This window comes from Ammodytes marinus (genome assembly GCF_949987685.1).
Source record: "Ammodytes marinus genome assembly, chromosome: 1".
NCBI classification, from domain to species: Eukaryota; Metazoa; Chordata; class Actinopteri; order Uranoscopiformes; family Ammodytidae; genus Ammodytes; species Ammodytes marinus.
The window spans coordinates 22,586,535-22,599,850 of record NC_137230.1 but is presented as its reverse complement, the minus strand read 5'-3'; the positions used below and the strand labels follow the sequence as shown (position 1 = coordinate 22,599,850).

Genomic DNA, 13,316 nt, shown 5'->3' with positions numbered 1-13,316 from the left:
GGGCAGGTGTCCCTTCAGTGTGATCTAAGCCCTATGAGCTACCATTCGTTATATTGTATAGGCCAAGGGGCTCCCTAATGGGACACTACTGTCCTTACATTTTGGTGAATTAAGGTCACTTTCAGGGGCACTTCAGTAAAACTAAATTTCAGGGTAATACATTTTTTTACCCATACCTTTATTTTCCAAGTATTTTATCTTTCTGTTTTATTTTTCCTGAATCTTGTGTGTCAGGAAATCTTTGTGTTTAACTTTCTCCTCCTCTGTATTACTATTTCTGTATGTAGGCCATTAGGTTAGCATGTCACGCTCTGAACTGAACTGTTTTATGAAACACTGTTTTACCATAAATGATGATAGCAGCATGGCAGTTTTTTTCTCCTTATTACACAGTTACCAAATCATAAGATATGTGTCATATGCCTGAAAGGTTGCAGTATTATTATACATTGAGTTTTTTTTAATAAATTAATCAAAATAAGAGATCTCAAAAAATGCATGGTGATGAAGCTAACAAAAGGTTTTACCAACATAGTTGTAGTAATTTGATAAATATAAACAGAAAAAAAACTCTCAATTAAAGAGAAATCACTTGTTGTTGATGTTGAAGGAAAACCTAGGTCGAACTGTGTTTTATAAATAATTGTTATACGTATATATTATTTATATATATGAAGGACTTATGACGATGTTGAGATTCAATACCATTGGGCAAGGTTGCTTTGACCAACTTTTATGAAAAAACAAACAAACAACAATGAAAAACTAAATTGAAGTTATCGATTAAACATGGCTTGTGAGTTTTTCTAAACAAGACAACACAAGTTGTAGTTCTTGCAAAACCAGCTTTAATGAGAGATGAATACATCTGGCAACTACCACGATGGGATCTGGGAATGATGAAATAATGAACCTTACTTAACCAATGCCAAACAACTCATGAAGGCAGAGCTCCAGTTATGGACGGAGACAATGCAACACAATTGGACACTCAGTTCTGTATTCTTTGCAACGCAGGTGGCCTGAAAGCCTGGTCAACAGTGACCATTTGTTTGTTTTGCTACACAAGCAACAAAGCACATATATTGCTCAAAACACGCGTGCTACAGAGCTCAGCTCTTTTTCAACAGTTTCTTGGAAAGCATTTAATTCATTGCAACACAATGCTACAACTACACAATCCAGTCATCCAGCTTCCGACAAGCTCCTTGGCTTGCCAGCTGTCGTTGGGCCTCACTAAAATAAAAATAAAATAAAAACAATGCTCCTAGTTCAAGAACAATATTGATGTATGAAAAGCATAAGACAAAGCTTAAAATGAACCCATCAGGGGAAAGTCGACAAAAATGACTATAACCGTCTAACGCTATCTCCTCTTCCTGTCACTTCTTTCTCCCTTCTCTCCTATATCTTCTTTCCATGATATCCTGAGAAGTGGGCGCTGTGGGATGCTGCCTAATGTGAGGGCCTTTTAATGTGAAACTCTTGTTCATAAGGTCACTTCCTGTTGAGCTGTGTTTCATCAGGTTGACTCTCAGGGGCAAACAGAGGAGGACAGGAATGGGACTTGATGCTGTTGTGTTTACTGAGAGCTTCATCAAAGTCCAGTTGCTGGCTGTTGATAGTGACCTCCATGCAGCCATAGTAAAAGGCCGTCACAGGGGTAGCAGGTAACGGGACATCGTCTGAAATGAAAGAAAGAGAGTGAGGAGGGCAGTCAGCCAGAATGACAATAATTAGGGGCGGTTGTAAATATGGTCACCCCGTCTTACATTTAACGAAAAATCTGTCTGTGGTATTTGTGCAGAGGGAGGGAAAAGAAGCTAATGACAGAAATATCCCAAAACCTACAAAATTACTCCTGCTGACTTAGGTGTTTCCCAGGCTTTCCTTAAGCGCCAGGGCGAGATTTGTGTGAAATAAGTGAAAAACTATTGAATGGATTGGCAGGACATTTGGTATAGACATTTACATCCCCCTAAGAATGAAATGTGAAAACTTTGATATCCCTTAACCTTTAATGTAGTGCCATCATCTGGTCAAAAGTATAAGCTGTACTTTTGTGTTTAGTGCCAATCAGCCAATGCTAACACGCTAAACTAAGATGTGATGATGGTGTACATGTTGACGTTAGCATTTTGCTCGAACTGCTTCTGTTCCATTTTGGGTTTGCTTTGAACTTAATGTCCTGCATTCGGGGATCTCTGAGAAAAACAAATCTTATGAAAAGATGAACACCTGCTGAAATGATAATGTCCAGGGAAGCCATGTTGGCCCTTTCACGGTGACCATATTATTAAGGTCCTTACAAAGAGATATTTTTTTTTACCTTTAGTGAGGACTTAAACTAACCTGGTATCCCACCAATATATGTTCTGATGGGGTTCTGCATGGTGGTATTAAGGTGCTTCAGCGCCTCCCGCAGGGCATTAGGCTCCATGTAGGTAACGGTGGAGGAGTTGGCTAAGATCTGGATTTCTGTGGGAGTCACTTTCAGCTGCACTGTCAGCCGGTCGGGGTAACACAACATGATTGTGTGCAGCGTTGCAACGCGGACACCGCCCAAGAACACTTGCAGGTTCTGGAGCATGAAGGGGCGATAACGTGGCAAAGTTAAATCGTGTGCATCTGTGCTTGTATTATGTGTGAAAGACATGCAGAGATAGAGGTGTGCTTATTTCCAACAAGAAGTGTTTATGAACTCACAGCCTCGTCTTCTCCCTGCGTCACCACAGCGAATGACAGGGGGACCGTGTCCTTGTAGACAAGAGCAAACAGGACACCTGTGCTTCTGGACGGACGTATATTCATCTCTATATCCAGATCCCAGCTCCCAGAATCACCTTGTGACACATAGGGGAACACAAATATATTTCCTTTGTCAAGTTGGAAATTGCCATTTTGCCATTTCCAAGTTTGTACCTGAAATGAAGGATCCCGTGGTTCTACGTTTTTACTAAACACTTGAATGATATGGACTATACTGAACATAAATGGGTGCAATAGCTACAGTGCAAGCGACATATATATATATAAATGTCTTCTCTGTACACAGCAGGTTTATATTACAACTTGAAATAGGGTTTAGCACGACAACCAACCAGGACCAACTGGGGCCTTTCTGTGTAGATTTCTATGAACCTGCAACTTTTTTTCCCAATGCTCAGTGCTCCCTAAATATTTGTGATGGGTCAAATGCAGAATAACTTAACTTACTCACTGTAGTCAATGTTGAATTGTGCCAGTCCTTTCCCAGGGAAGAAAGACCCTCGTTCCACAAACACAAAGCAATGTTTACTCGTCTTCTCGTGGATGACCTCCTTTACCCCAGATGCCCCCTGGTTCATCAGGTTCCAGCCCCGGATGCAGCCGTCAAGTCGAGGGTTGATCTAATGGATGGACACACAAACTCTGAGTACAATGGATTGGCTTGCAGGTCCAATGTAAGTCCTATATTTTCATTTCACAGTTATTTAGGTGAATCTGATACAGATGTGGTCATGGGGAGAAAAAAACACCATGTTTGCTTGGTGACTCAATGTACAGTCAAGCCAAAATTATTCATACCCCTGACAAATTTTTACTTTAACTTACATTTATTCAACCAGCAAGTTTTTCTTAAATGGAAATTACACAGGCTTCTCTCAGAAGATATTAAGACGATGTACAAGAGGCATCATTGCGAAAACCATTTTGTTTTTCAGCTTTTATTTACATTTGAACAAAAAGTGGCATGTCAAAATTATTCATACCCTTCTCAATAATCAATAGAAAAAGCCTTTATTGGCTATTACAGCAATCAAACGCTTCCTATGATTGCTGACCAGCTTTTTGTATGTCTCCACTGGTATTTTTGCCCATTCATCTTTAGCAATGAGCTTGAACTCTTTCAGGTTGGAGGGTCTCCTTGCCATCACCCTGATCTTTAGCTCCCTCCACAGATTCTCAATTGAATTCAAGTCAGGACTCTGGCTGGGCCACTGTAAAACGTTAATGTGTTTGTCCGCTAACCATTTCTTCACCACTTTTGCTTTGTGTTTTGGGTCGTTGTCGTATTATTAAAAAAATACAAGAAATTCCGCATGGAGGGAAATCTCTGAGGATGTGGTCGGAAGCCAAAAGTTACACCTGTACTGGCCAGGAGGATAGTGAGAGAGGTGACAATCTAACGGACACTGCACACTGCTGGGTTCCTTGGACGCAGAACAAGGAGGATGCCACTTCTCCAGATAAGGCACACAAAAGCCCTCTTCGACTTTGCAAATGCTTATCTGGACAAAGAAGACGACTTCTGGTCTTCTGTTTTATGGTCAGATGAAACTAAATTTAATTGTTTAGCCACAATGATGTATCCTTCATTTGGTATAAAAAAGGCGTAGCCTTCAACCCTAAGAACACCATCCCCACTGTCAAACATGGTGGCGGGAACCCCGATGCTTTGGGGGTGTTTTTCAGCCAATGGACCAGGGAACCTAATCACAGTAAATGGCACCATGAAAAAAGAGCAATACATCAAGATTCTCAACAACAACATCAGGCAGTTGGCAGAGACACTTGGCCTTGGGCTTGGGGACCAGTGGACATTTCAGCAGGACAACAACCCAAAAGACAAAGCAAGAGTGGTGAAGAAATGGTTAGCGGACAAACACATTAACGTTTTACAGTGGCCCAGCCAGAGTCCTCACTTGACTCCAATCCAGAATCTGTGGAGGGAGCTAAAGATCAGGGTGATGGCAGTGAGAGACCTTCCAACCTGAAAGAGGAGCATTGTTAAAGATGAAAGGGCAAAAATACCAGTGGAGACATGGAAAAAGCTGGCCAGTAATAGCCAATAAGGGCTTTTCTATTGATTATTGAGAAGGGTATGAATAATTTTGGACATGCCACTTTTTGTTCAAATGTAAATAAAAGCTGAATTTTTTTTCCCACAATGATGCCTCTTGTACATCGTCTTATTATCTTCTGTGAGAAGCCTGTGTAATTTCCAATCAAGAAAAAACTTGCTGGTTTAATAAAAGTAAGTGTAAGTCAAAATTTTCCAGGGGTCTGAATAATTTTGGGCATGACTGTATATGCATGGTTTCAGATGAGCTACTTACAGGTTTGATGATGCTCTCAGTGCGGTTAGGCAGACCAGCGATATAGACCTTGGTCTCCAATTTGCCATTGACTGGCGTAAAGAGACTGTCAGGGCTGTTGATGCTCATCACAGCTTCCTTGCTGATCTTCACACTAATGCTACTCTCCAGTTCATCCACCGAGATCTGCGTGTTACACACAGACACAGAGTCTCATGGTTTTACTCTTTCTCACTGTATTGTCACTCAACACGGAACCAGGGCAAAGGGTTACCACAGTCCACTGTCCTGTCAGTTAAATTGTATCATTTATCGTTAGCCATAGGGGAACAAGTTGTATTTGATGAGATCACTGGCCTGCATCTCTTACCACATGCCACTGTCCATCATTAATGGCTTTTCCTCCGCTGGTGACCTTGAATGTGTGCTGGTTTTTGAACTGGACTTCGATGCGACCGCCTCTCAGCCCCAACATGAACCACGAGTCCTGGGAGGACTCGGCATACAGCACAACTCCCTCCGGGTCAAATGTTCTGAAGTCAAACTCTGCAGCAAACCTGACAGCCAGAAACAGAAAGGAAGAAAAATAAGTTTACACAGTAATCTTACTAAAGTCTTAGTCCAATCACTACAAACTCTGTAGACATGACCATTAAGTCGGGGCGACTGCTGCTCAGGTGGTAGAGTGGGTCAGCCGGTGATCAAAGGGTTGATGGTTCGATTCCCCTCCTGCCACTTGTGTCATGGTTGTTGTGTCCTTGGGCAAGACACTTGATCATTCACACCACTTTAATTTAATTTTTCTTAATTATTTGTTGATGGGTTTTTTCAGGCGTTGATATATTTCAGTATGGCATGAAAGTACATTTCCAGAGCTTTGGGACTTGCTTGAGATAGGTAAAAGTGAAAATCATGTTTTTCGTTTGGGTCAAACGGTTGACAGTTTCTATTGTCAAGGTAGGGTGAACTTTTTCGCTCTGAAACATTGTTGTACCATAGGGCATTGCAGATGTTATGTACGCTACATGGGCTAAAACACACAGAACACTTTTGATCCTATGAAAATAAAAACATCACATTTGTGTGTGTGTGTGTGTGTGTGTGTGTGTGTGTGTGTGTGTGTGTGTGTGTGTGTGTGTGTGTGAGTGTGTGTGTGTGTGTGTGTGTGTGTGTGTGTGTGTGTGTGTGTGTGTGTGTGTGTGTAATAGACCCTCACTTTGTGTTCTCCGGCAGACGAAAACGCAGGTAGATGACAGGAAGGCCCGCAAACTGCTCCCCTAGGTAAAGCATCTCGGGGTGTTTGTAATCATACAGCTCTACGCATACAGGGATCTCTTCACATGATCGCTCGTCCTCCGACAACCGAAGACCCTGACGACCATCGCAGTGGCACGCATAGCTGCCAACTGTGTTTATACAAGTTCCCTGGCATGAGCTCCACTCGCACTCATCTACATCTGCAACAACAAGAGGGGCGGGGTGGGGGTAAAGGAACAGGTTCACTGTCTATGCTTTTAAATGGAAGGTGACTGTTTAAACATACCATCATCATAGAAAGTTTACACAGTTTTGTCACATTTAAACTGTACAACAATACATTCAAGGCTCACCATTACACATCTTGGAAGTGAAGTTATATTTGAAACCCACAGGGCAACGACACTCATACATGCCCGGCGTGTTAACACATTTAGCTGGTTCTTCACATATATGGGGAAACAGTCGGCATTCGTCCACATCTGGAAAACAGTATTTCAGGAGTGAAAATTGGCAAAAGCTTTTGCTTAACAAAGGAGATGTACAGTGAGTCCTGATATAAAAAATAATGAAAATAATGAAGATATAAAAAATAATGCAGCTTCAACCAAAAACCTCATCCTACATGGTGGTGGGTTTAAGGAAAGAGTCTGCTACTGAGAAATCTTTGCATTGGTGAAAAATTTTGCTGTAAAATAATGAAACATGGTTGACAAGCATGACGCAAACTGTTGATGTTGGGAACAAAGAATAATTTTAAGGTTTGTGTGCCAAGTCTGTGCATAAACAAGTTTGAACAACCAGTTTTAGTAATCATCTAATTGCTTGAGTCATTTATAAAGAAGAAGAAATAATTCCCAGGCTTTGGCTTCATAACGGTGAATATTTGCTGTTCTCTGTCAAAAAGTATCTGGGTTTAACACTATTTGTCCCAAAAAATAAATAATTCAAAAATATCATTTTGGCCTCAGGGAAAATGCTAGGGTTGTTTGTGAGCTAAGAAAAAAATTATTTCATTTAAAAAATAGTGGAACTCTATCACAAAGCAGATTCCCATCGTTTGCTTTACAAAAGATTCATGCATAGTTTGGGATCTGTACAATGAACATCTGTATGGTCTGCTTCCCAGAACATTAAAAAAACTTGCAAACCGCGATAGTCTGCTGTTTGTGAAGACTTTGTACTCAACCAACATTCAACAGACTCAAAGATAAACAGTGAGGGAACTTCCCACACAAAACAGGACTGATCCCAGATCCAAGCATCTACGAGCTAAAAGCAGGTTCCAACAGCTCACAGAGAGATGAGACTGTTTACAGGAAGAAGGGTGGGCCATCTTTTCAGATGTTAGTAGCATTTTCACATTCTGTTACATAAGAGGTCACCGCAGGTCAACTTTAGAAATAATAAATGGCTCGGGACAAAGACAAAAGCTGGAAGACAGATTCTTTTTGTTATGAAGTGCACATGGTTCCACCATATGGATAAAAAAATAATACATCATGTAGAAACGATGTGTTTGCTCAGCTGCGTAGTGACACTATATAATCCTCTTCCATGGGGACGGTAAAACAGCTGGATGTCTTAGTATAAGCCATTCATTCACACACAGAAATTGCATAAAAATGTACATCTGTGTCTTTTGAAATGAATTAAACGTCAATGCAGCTGAAATGAATGAGGCCTTACCCACGCAGTGGATTTTGTCACGGATCAAGTAGCCCTCTTCACACATGCAGTGGAAACTGCCGCGTAAGTTGCGACACTTTTGGTTACACCCCGCCGGAAATTCAGGATCCAAACACTCGTCGATGTCTGCCCGGTGGACACATGATAAGACGACATTATCAGCAACCAGTTCAATCATTTCAAAAGGTCACATTTGAGAGTTTAAAGTTGAATTAATTCAGATTTTTAGTACGAAATACTGAAACAGGATTGGAGACACAAGGCGAAGATATGAGTCCCTATTTTTTTGTCTTTTAAAGCTGAACTTAAACCTTTTAAATCCCAAGTGATGTCACCAGAACTTACCCTCCTCACAGCGAGGACCTTTCCAACCGGGTTTACACATACATGTGAAGGAGGCCTGGCCATCCACACAGCCCTCCGAACCCTCCTTGTAGCACGGAAACGGCGAGCACTGGTTACTGATCTCTGCAGGCAACACACGCACACACACACACACACACACGTTCCATGGAAAGGTAAACTTTATTATAATCATAGACTCACTGACAATAAAAACTGTTTCTACTCTAAAGAGCCTCACCCTTCACACAAGTGCGCAGGTCCGACGGAATGGTGGAATCCGAGTTCTGGTCGCTGATGCCGACGCGGTGTGAACCCAGACAAGCTGTGACAAACAACGCTCTTGATCAGAAACAGGTAGGGTAGCAAAACTGATATCAAAACATAGTAAGAAACACAAGAGGTTCTGCCAACTCACCAACATATTTGGGGTAGAAGTATTCCTGAAAAAGAACAAAAGAAAAACTGTTTAAGAGATTTTGACAATAAGAAAATGAAGGCAAAAATGGGTGTGAAACATCCAGATAACTCAACATTGCATTCCATTTTTTTTTCAAAGTTATAGGCCTACTGGTAATGTTTTGAAGATGAAGTATTACAAATCTGGTGTCTGATATACAGTATGACATGTTTAGACGACAAATATATAAAATAAGTGTAATTTATGGCACTGAATTAAATATATATTTGGTAAAGAGAAAATTGGATTTCTTCAGTTGCTGAATTGTTAAAATCAGAAATGTGGTTCGGTGATTCAGAGGTCTGGCACCAGGCTACACTGCTAACCCCATGCTAACAGGTAGGATAAGGGGTGTGTGGCTGCTCCACTTACTGTCTCTGGCTGGTTCTCAAAGATCTCCCTGGCCTCCTCCTTGTTGCACAGCTCCTCGATGCACTCCCTCTCCAGGTTGCCCTTCTTGCTCTCTTCGAACAATGAGTTGGCCCTCTTGTGCCTGCTCAGGAACTGTGAGGCTGCGCTCTGGCTGAGGACTATGGACATTTACTTCATTTGTCAAGCAAGATGTGGCAAGCTAACACGTTTTTTTCAAGCACTAGGTACATTTTGAGATTTTTGTCTATTTTTCTTCCATAACTAGTCTTATTTCATACCAGTTGTCTATATAAAACGGTCCGCAATGTAGGGGAGAGTGGCCTAAGTTGTGCAACTTTTCACTCAAAGTGAAAGTAAGGCCTTGACAGTAAAGTCTCCAACTCAAATATGTACATATACGTATTTCAGGGTGTTGTGCATCCCTGGCAATAAAAACTTTGGATCTGGAATAAACTGTTGAAGAAATATAGCTTTCGGAAAAAAAGTTGTCTTGATGCACAACTTGCCCCCGGTGTGGTGTAAGTTGTGCGGTTGGAGAGAATACCATGGGGTGAATTGTGCCATTGATATATATCTCATAAACTGTAATGTAAGACAAATCCATTAGACAATCACTTATTTAAGGTGTATTTAAAGTAAATAGTTGACAAAGATTGAAGGACAATTTTCTTAAACAAGGCCTAGCAGATCTAATGGTTTTACCTGCAAAGCCCACAATGACAAAGTCACCATCATCATCTTTCTGTCCATCTGAACTCTCATCAGTGATGTCGTTAAGTGGAATTGAGATGTCACTCTCTTCTGAGCTACTGTAGACAATCACTTTCTTTTGGTGACCAGCGTATACAGCCATGCCACTGGCACAACTCTCAGAAATGTACTTTGCACTAGTTGCTCCGTGCTTGTGGAACCAACTGCCACATGACAAATGTGATTCCCCTACATTTCTGCCTTTAAATCAAGGCTCAAAAACCCATATGTACACCCTGGTGTTTCCTCCCCATTAACTATCTTACCTCTGCACTACTATCTGTGTTTATGTGGATGTATGGGCTTTACGTCTTTCATTTTGGTTATTGTTATTTTACCTTCATTGTTTACCTACTGAATGCACTATGTACAGCACTTTGGACAGTGCAAACTGTCATAAATGTGCTTTTATAAATACATCTTACTTACTTACTTATAACTCACCCAGGCCCTTTGGCACAAATCACCCCAATCCCAGAAATTTGGATAATAAGCATGATACAGCAATTTAGGGCTGACATCGTGCTAACTGTATAAACTCAAAATGTAGCATACCAAAGCACTAAAATATGTGTCAAATGTTTTCAAACTTGTCTATAATTGTTCAGACACAATAATCAAAAAACCTTGATCATGGAAATTTTACTTTGAAAGGCAAAACACAGTTTTTTTTAGCTTAAATGTGCTTATATCTTATTCCGTGTGTCTCCCTTCTTTACAGGATGAGTCAAATGGATGGCTCTTCTTAAATATGTGGTCACATTTCCAATTTCTTCCAAGGTTTTCTAGAAACAAGGGGTGGCACAACTTTCAAAATGCACAACTTAGGCCACTCTCCCCTATATTTATGTTAAGGCCATTATCTCAGCATTATGTTTTTTTTACAATATTCAAATATCTCAACTTCTAAAGCACATATTCAACATTCAAAGCTACTTTTCATAACGATTCTTAGCAGTATTCTGAAGTGTATTAGGCTACATAAGGATTTGTTCATAATGTTGTGAATTGTCAAATTGATGACACATATTGTCCAAAAAAACATGCCGTACATGCATTTTTAAGACCTGTAGCCTATATAGTACTTTTGATATAAAAAAATTGCATATTTAGATTTTTAGTTTTTTTTAACATAAAAAAAGTAAAACATAAAACACATTTTTGATTGGAATAAACCGGCAAAGTGTCATGGTGATGTCCATAAGTAGTTTTTTTGTTTTTCCTACACCTTCAGTGAGACCGAGCCTATTACTGCGTAGGTTGACTGATTCTCTAACGTGTGATTAATAGGCTACAAACTGGCAGGCACATGCATTATAACAACACATGCTGATCCCAGCGGGACTTTCAGCCCCGTTTCATTCTGACAGATGGCTGATGACAGCATCTCGGTCAACCTAATAATTAGTAGCCTATAGCCTAATCTTCTGTGAATTCGGCCTGATAAAAAAGGGGGTCATTGCGAAACCGTTATTTCCCCGAAATAACCCCTGTTGTTGTAACAGGCAGCTCGTGCTGACCAAACATAGTTTCAGAAAGGCGTACAAAGGAGTCATGACCTCCTCACACTTTCTGTTTGCAGCTCGCATGGTAAACGTCATGAAAAAAAAGAAAAGAAAAAAGAAAACGGGATCACATCCAGGCTGAAAGTTACTTTTCAAACTTGGGCACTGGGAATAAATCAGACTGTGAATGACAGCCTTTCTACGTCATCACGTAGGGATCAACATCTTAACCGCAAAGAAACTAGATGCCTTCTTACATAGGCCTACTTACATTGAAAAGCATCGGTGAGCGTCACAAGAAGCGCGAGACAAGCCAAGGATCCCCCAAGTGACCGTTTTTTTCTCCACATAGTCGAGCCGTTCTTCCAGCTAGGCCACGGTTTGGCTCCGAGTTCAGACTGGCTAAGCACAGGTCCGTGTGGAGAAAAACTTTATTCTTCCCGAAAGTGTTTTCGGAGGGAGAGGGGGAGTGGCGGGGTGCTCAGCGGAGCGGGGCTATGAGGGGAGGCAGCTAGAGAGCGATGCGAACCACTCACTGCAGACTGTAGCCTACTCAGCTGAAGTCAGGCAGAAAATACGTTTATAAGGCGGGAGGCCGGACAAAGGACCCATGGAAGTGGTGTTTCTGAGAGAGGGGAAAATTCAAAAGATATCCAGCTGTAGGCTATAAAGTAGCCTCATGTATTAAACTTGACCCACATGTAGGTTTAGGCCTACTAGCCTAAGTGATGTGGCCTACACATGAATGCATCAGGCTACTAGCCTACTCATATAATCAAATTATAAGCCTATCCCTATTATAATTTAGCCAACTCTATAAAAACGAATCTACTTTTAGGCTACTTTTGGAGCTGTAAAGGCCTAATAGTAAATTGGTCTATATTTTGATGCTTATATGCTACTGTAAAGCCTACTGTTACAAAGTAAAATATAATACGTTCCTTATAGCAGGGGTTTTCAAAGTGTGAGAGTGATCACCCCCTCAGAGAACACATTTCAGATGAGCCCCCCCCCCCCCAAAAAAGTTCTTAATCCCTGTGTGTTTTGAAAGGTCTTTTCATTATTTTACACATTTTAAACATATTTTTGAAACATTCTAAACATCTTTGTGCGTTTAAAAAAAAAAAAACATTTGAACATCTTTATTTAAGTAGCCTATGTTTTTGTTTTTTTAAATACATTTGAACATCTTAATCCAGTGGTTTAATCCTGCTTCCTTTATAGTCTAGATGGAAGAATAGGTCCACGCGCATAGGGTGGCTTTTTTTTGCAACCTGTTTTTTTCTAATCCTTGAAGTGTCCATTTTAAGATTCTGCCAGGTAACAGGCTGAACTAAGGGGTTTTGTGGTTTATTTTTAACAGTTTATTATACATTTACCAATTTCGAAAATGAAAACAGCAAAATTAAAGAAAGCATAACTTTTGAAGAAAAAAACATACAGAGGCAAATTAACACATTTTTCCATATAATTCTGACTCAGGGAATTCAGTAAAAGAGTTATTTTTAACATTAAAGTACATTTTCCCTGTTTTTCTGGACAAAAACAGCGAAAAACAGCAAAAAAAATGTATTACATCTATATTGTCTTTTTTTATTATTAAATAAACTAATAAATGTAGTAAACATTTAACTGTTTAGCAGTACCTAACTATTAAACTAACTAACTAACCTAGAATTTTGACTACATAGTCCTACTCCCATTCCTACAGTCCAGGGAATAGGTGTATGTAGTTCAAATTTAGAGTCTTGGGCCTGTCCAGCAGATAGGTGCAATATATGAAGGAATTGTGCTTTTGATGATACAAATATGAGCTTTGGCACACTGTTATAGCATGGAAGATTTTTGGCTATAGGGCCATCA

The 13,316-nt window shown here is 40.3% G+C and overlaps 1 protein-coding gene across 1 annotated transcript; it reads right to left on the bottom strand.

Moving 5' to 3' along the window:
- Positions 1-866: 866 nt before the first annotated feature.
- pros1 (protein S) lies at positions 867-11,889 on the bottom strand. Its single transcript, XM_080030218.1, has 14 exons — positions 11,725-11,889; positions 9,199-9,356; positions 8,785-8,809; positions 8,608-8,691; positions 8,370-8,492; positions 8,025-8,150; positions 6,689-6,817; positions 6,295-6,535; positions 5,449-5,635; positions 5,100-5,264; positions 3,221-3,389; positions 2,707-2,843; positions 2,353-2,581; positions 867-1,685 (listed from the first exon to the last, which is right to left on the bottom strand). Exons 1-14 carry the CDS (start codon positions 11,801-11,803, stop codon positions 1,498-1,500), a joined length of 2,040 nt encoding a protein of 679 aa, XP_079886344.1. The 5' UTR covers positions 11,804-11,889; the 3' UTR covers positions 867-1,497.
- Positions 11,890-13,316: the final 1,427 nt, after the last annotated feature.

What these genes read in the sequence shown, in the direction of transcription:
- pros1 (XM_080030218.1), bottom strand. Translation starts at nt 11,803, where the DNA reads ATGTGGAGAAAAAAACGGTCACTTGGGGGATCCTTGGCTTGTCTCGCG. An exon ending in TTGAGAACCAGCCAGAGACA is followed by an intron (nt 8,810 to 9,198) that starts GTAAGTGGAGCA and finishes GTTCTTTTTCAG; the next exon opens with GAATACTTCTACCCCAAATA. An exon ending in CACTTCCAAGATGTGTAATG is followed by an intron (nt 6,536 to 6,688) that starts GTGAGCCTTGAA and finishes TTGTTGTTGCAG; the next exon opens with ATGTAGATGAGTGCGAGTGG.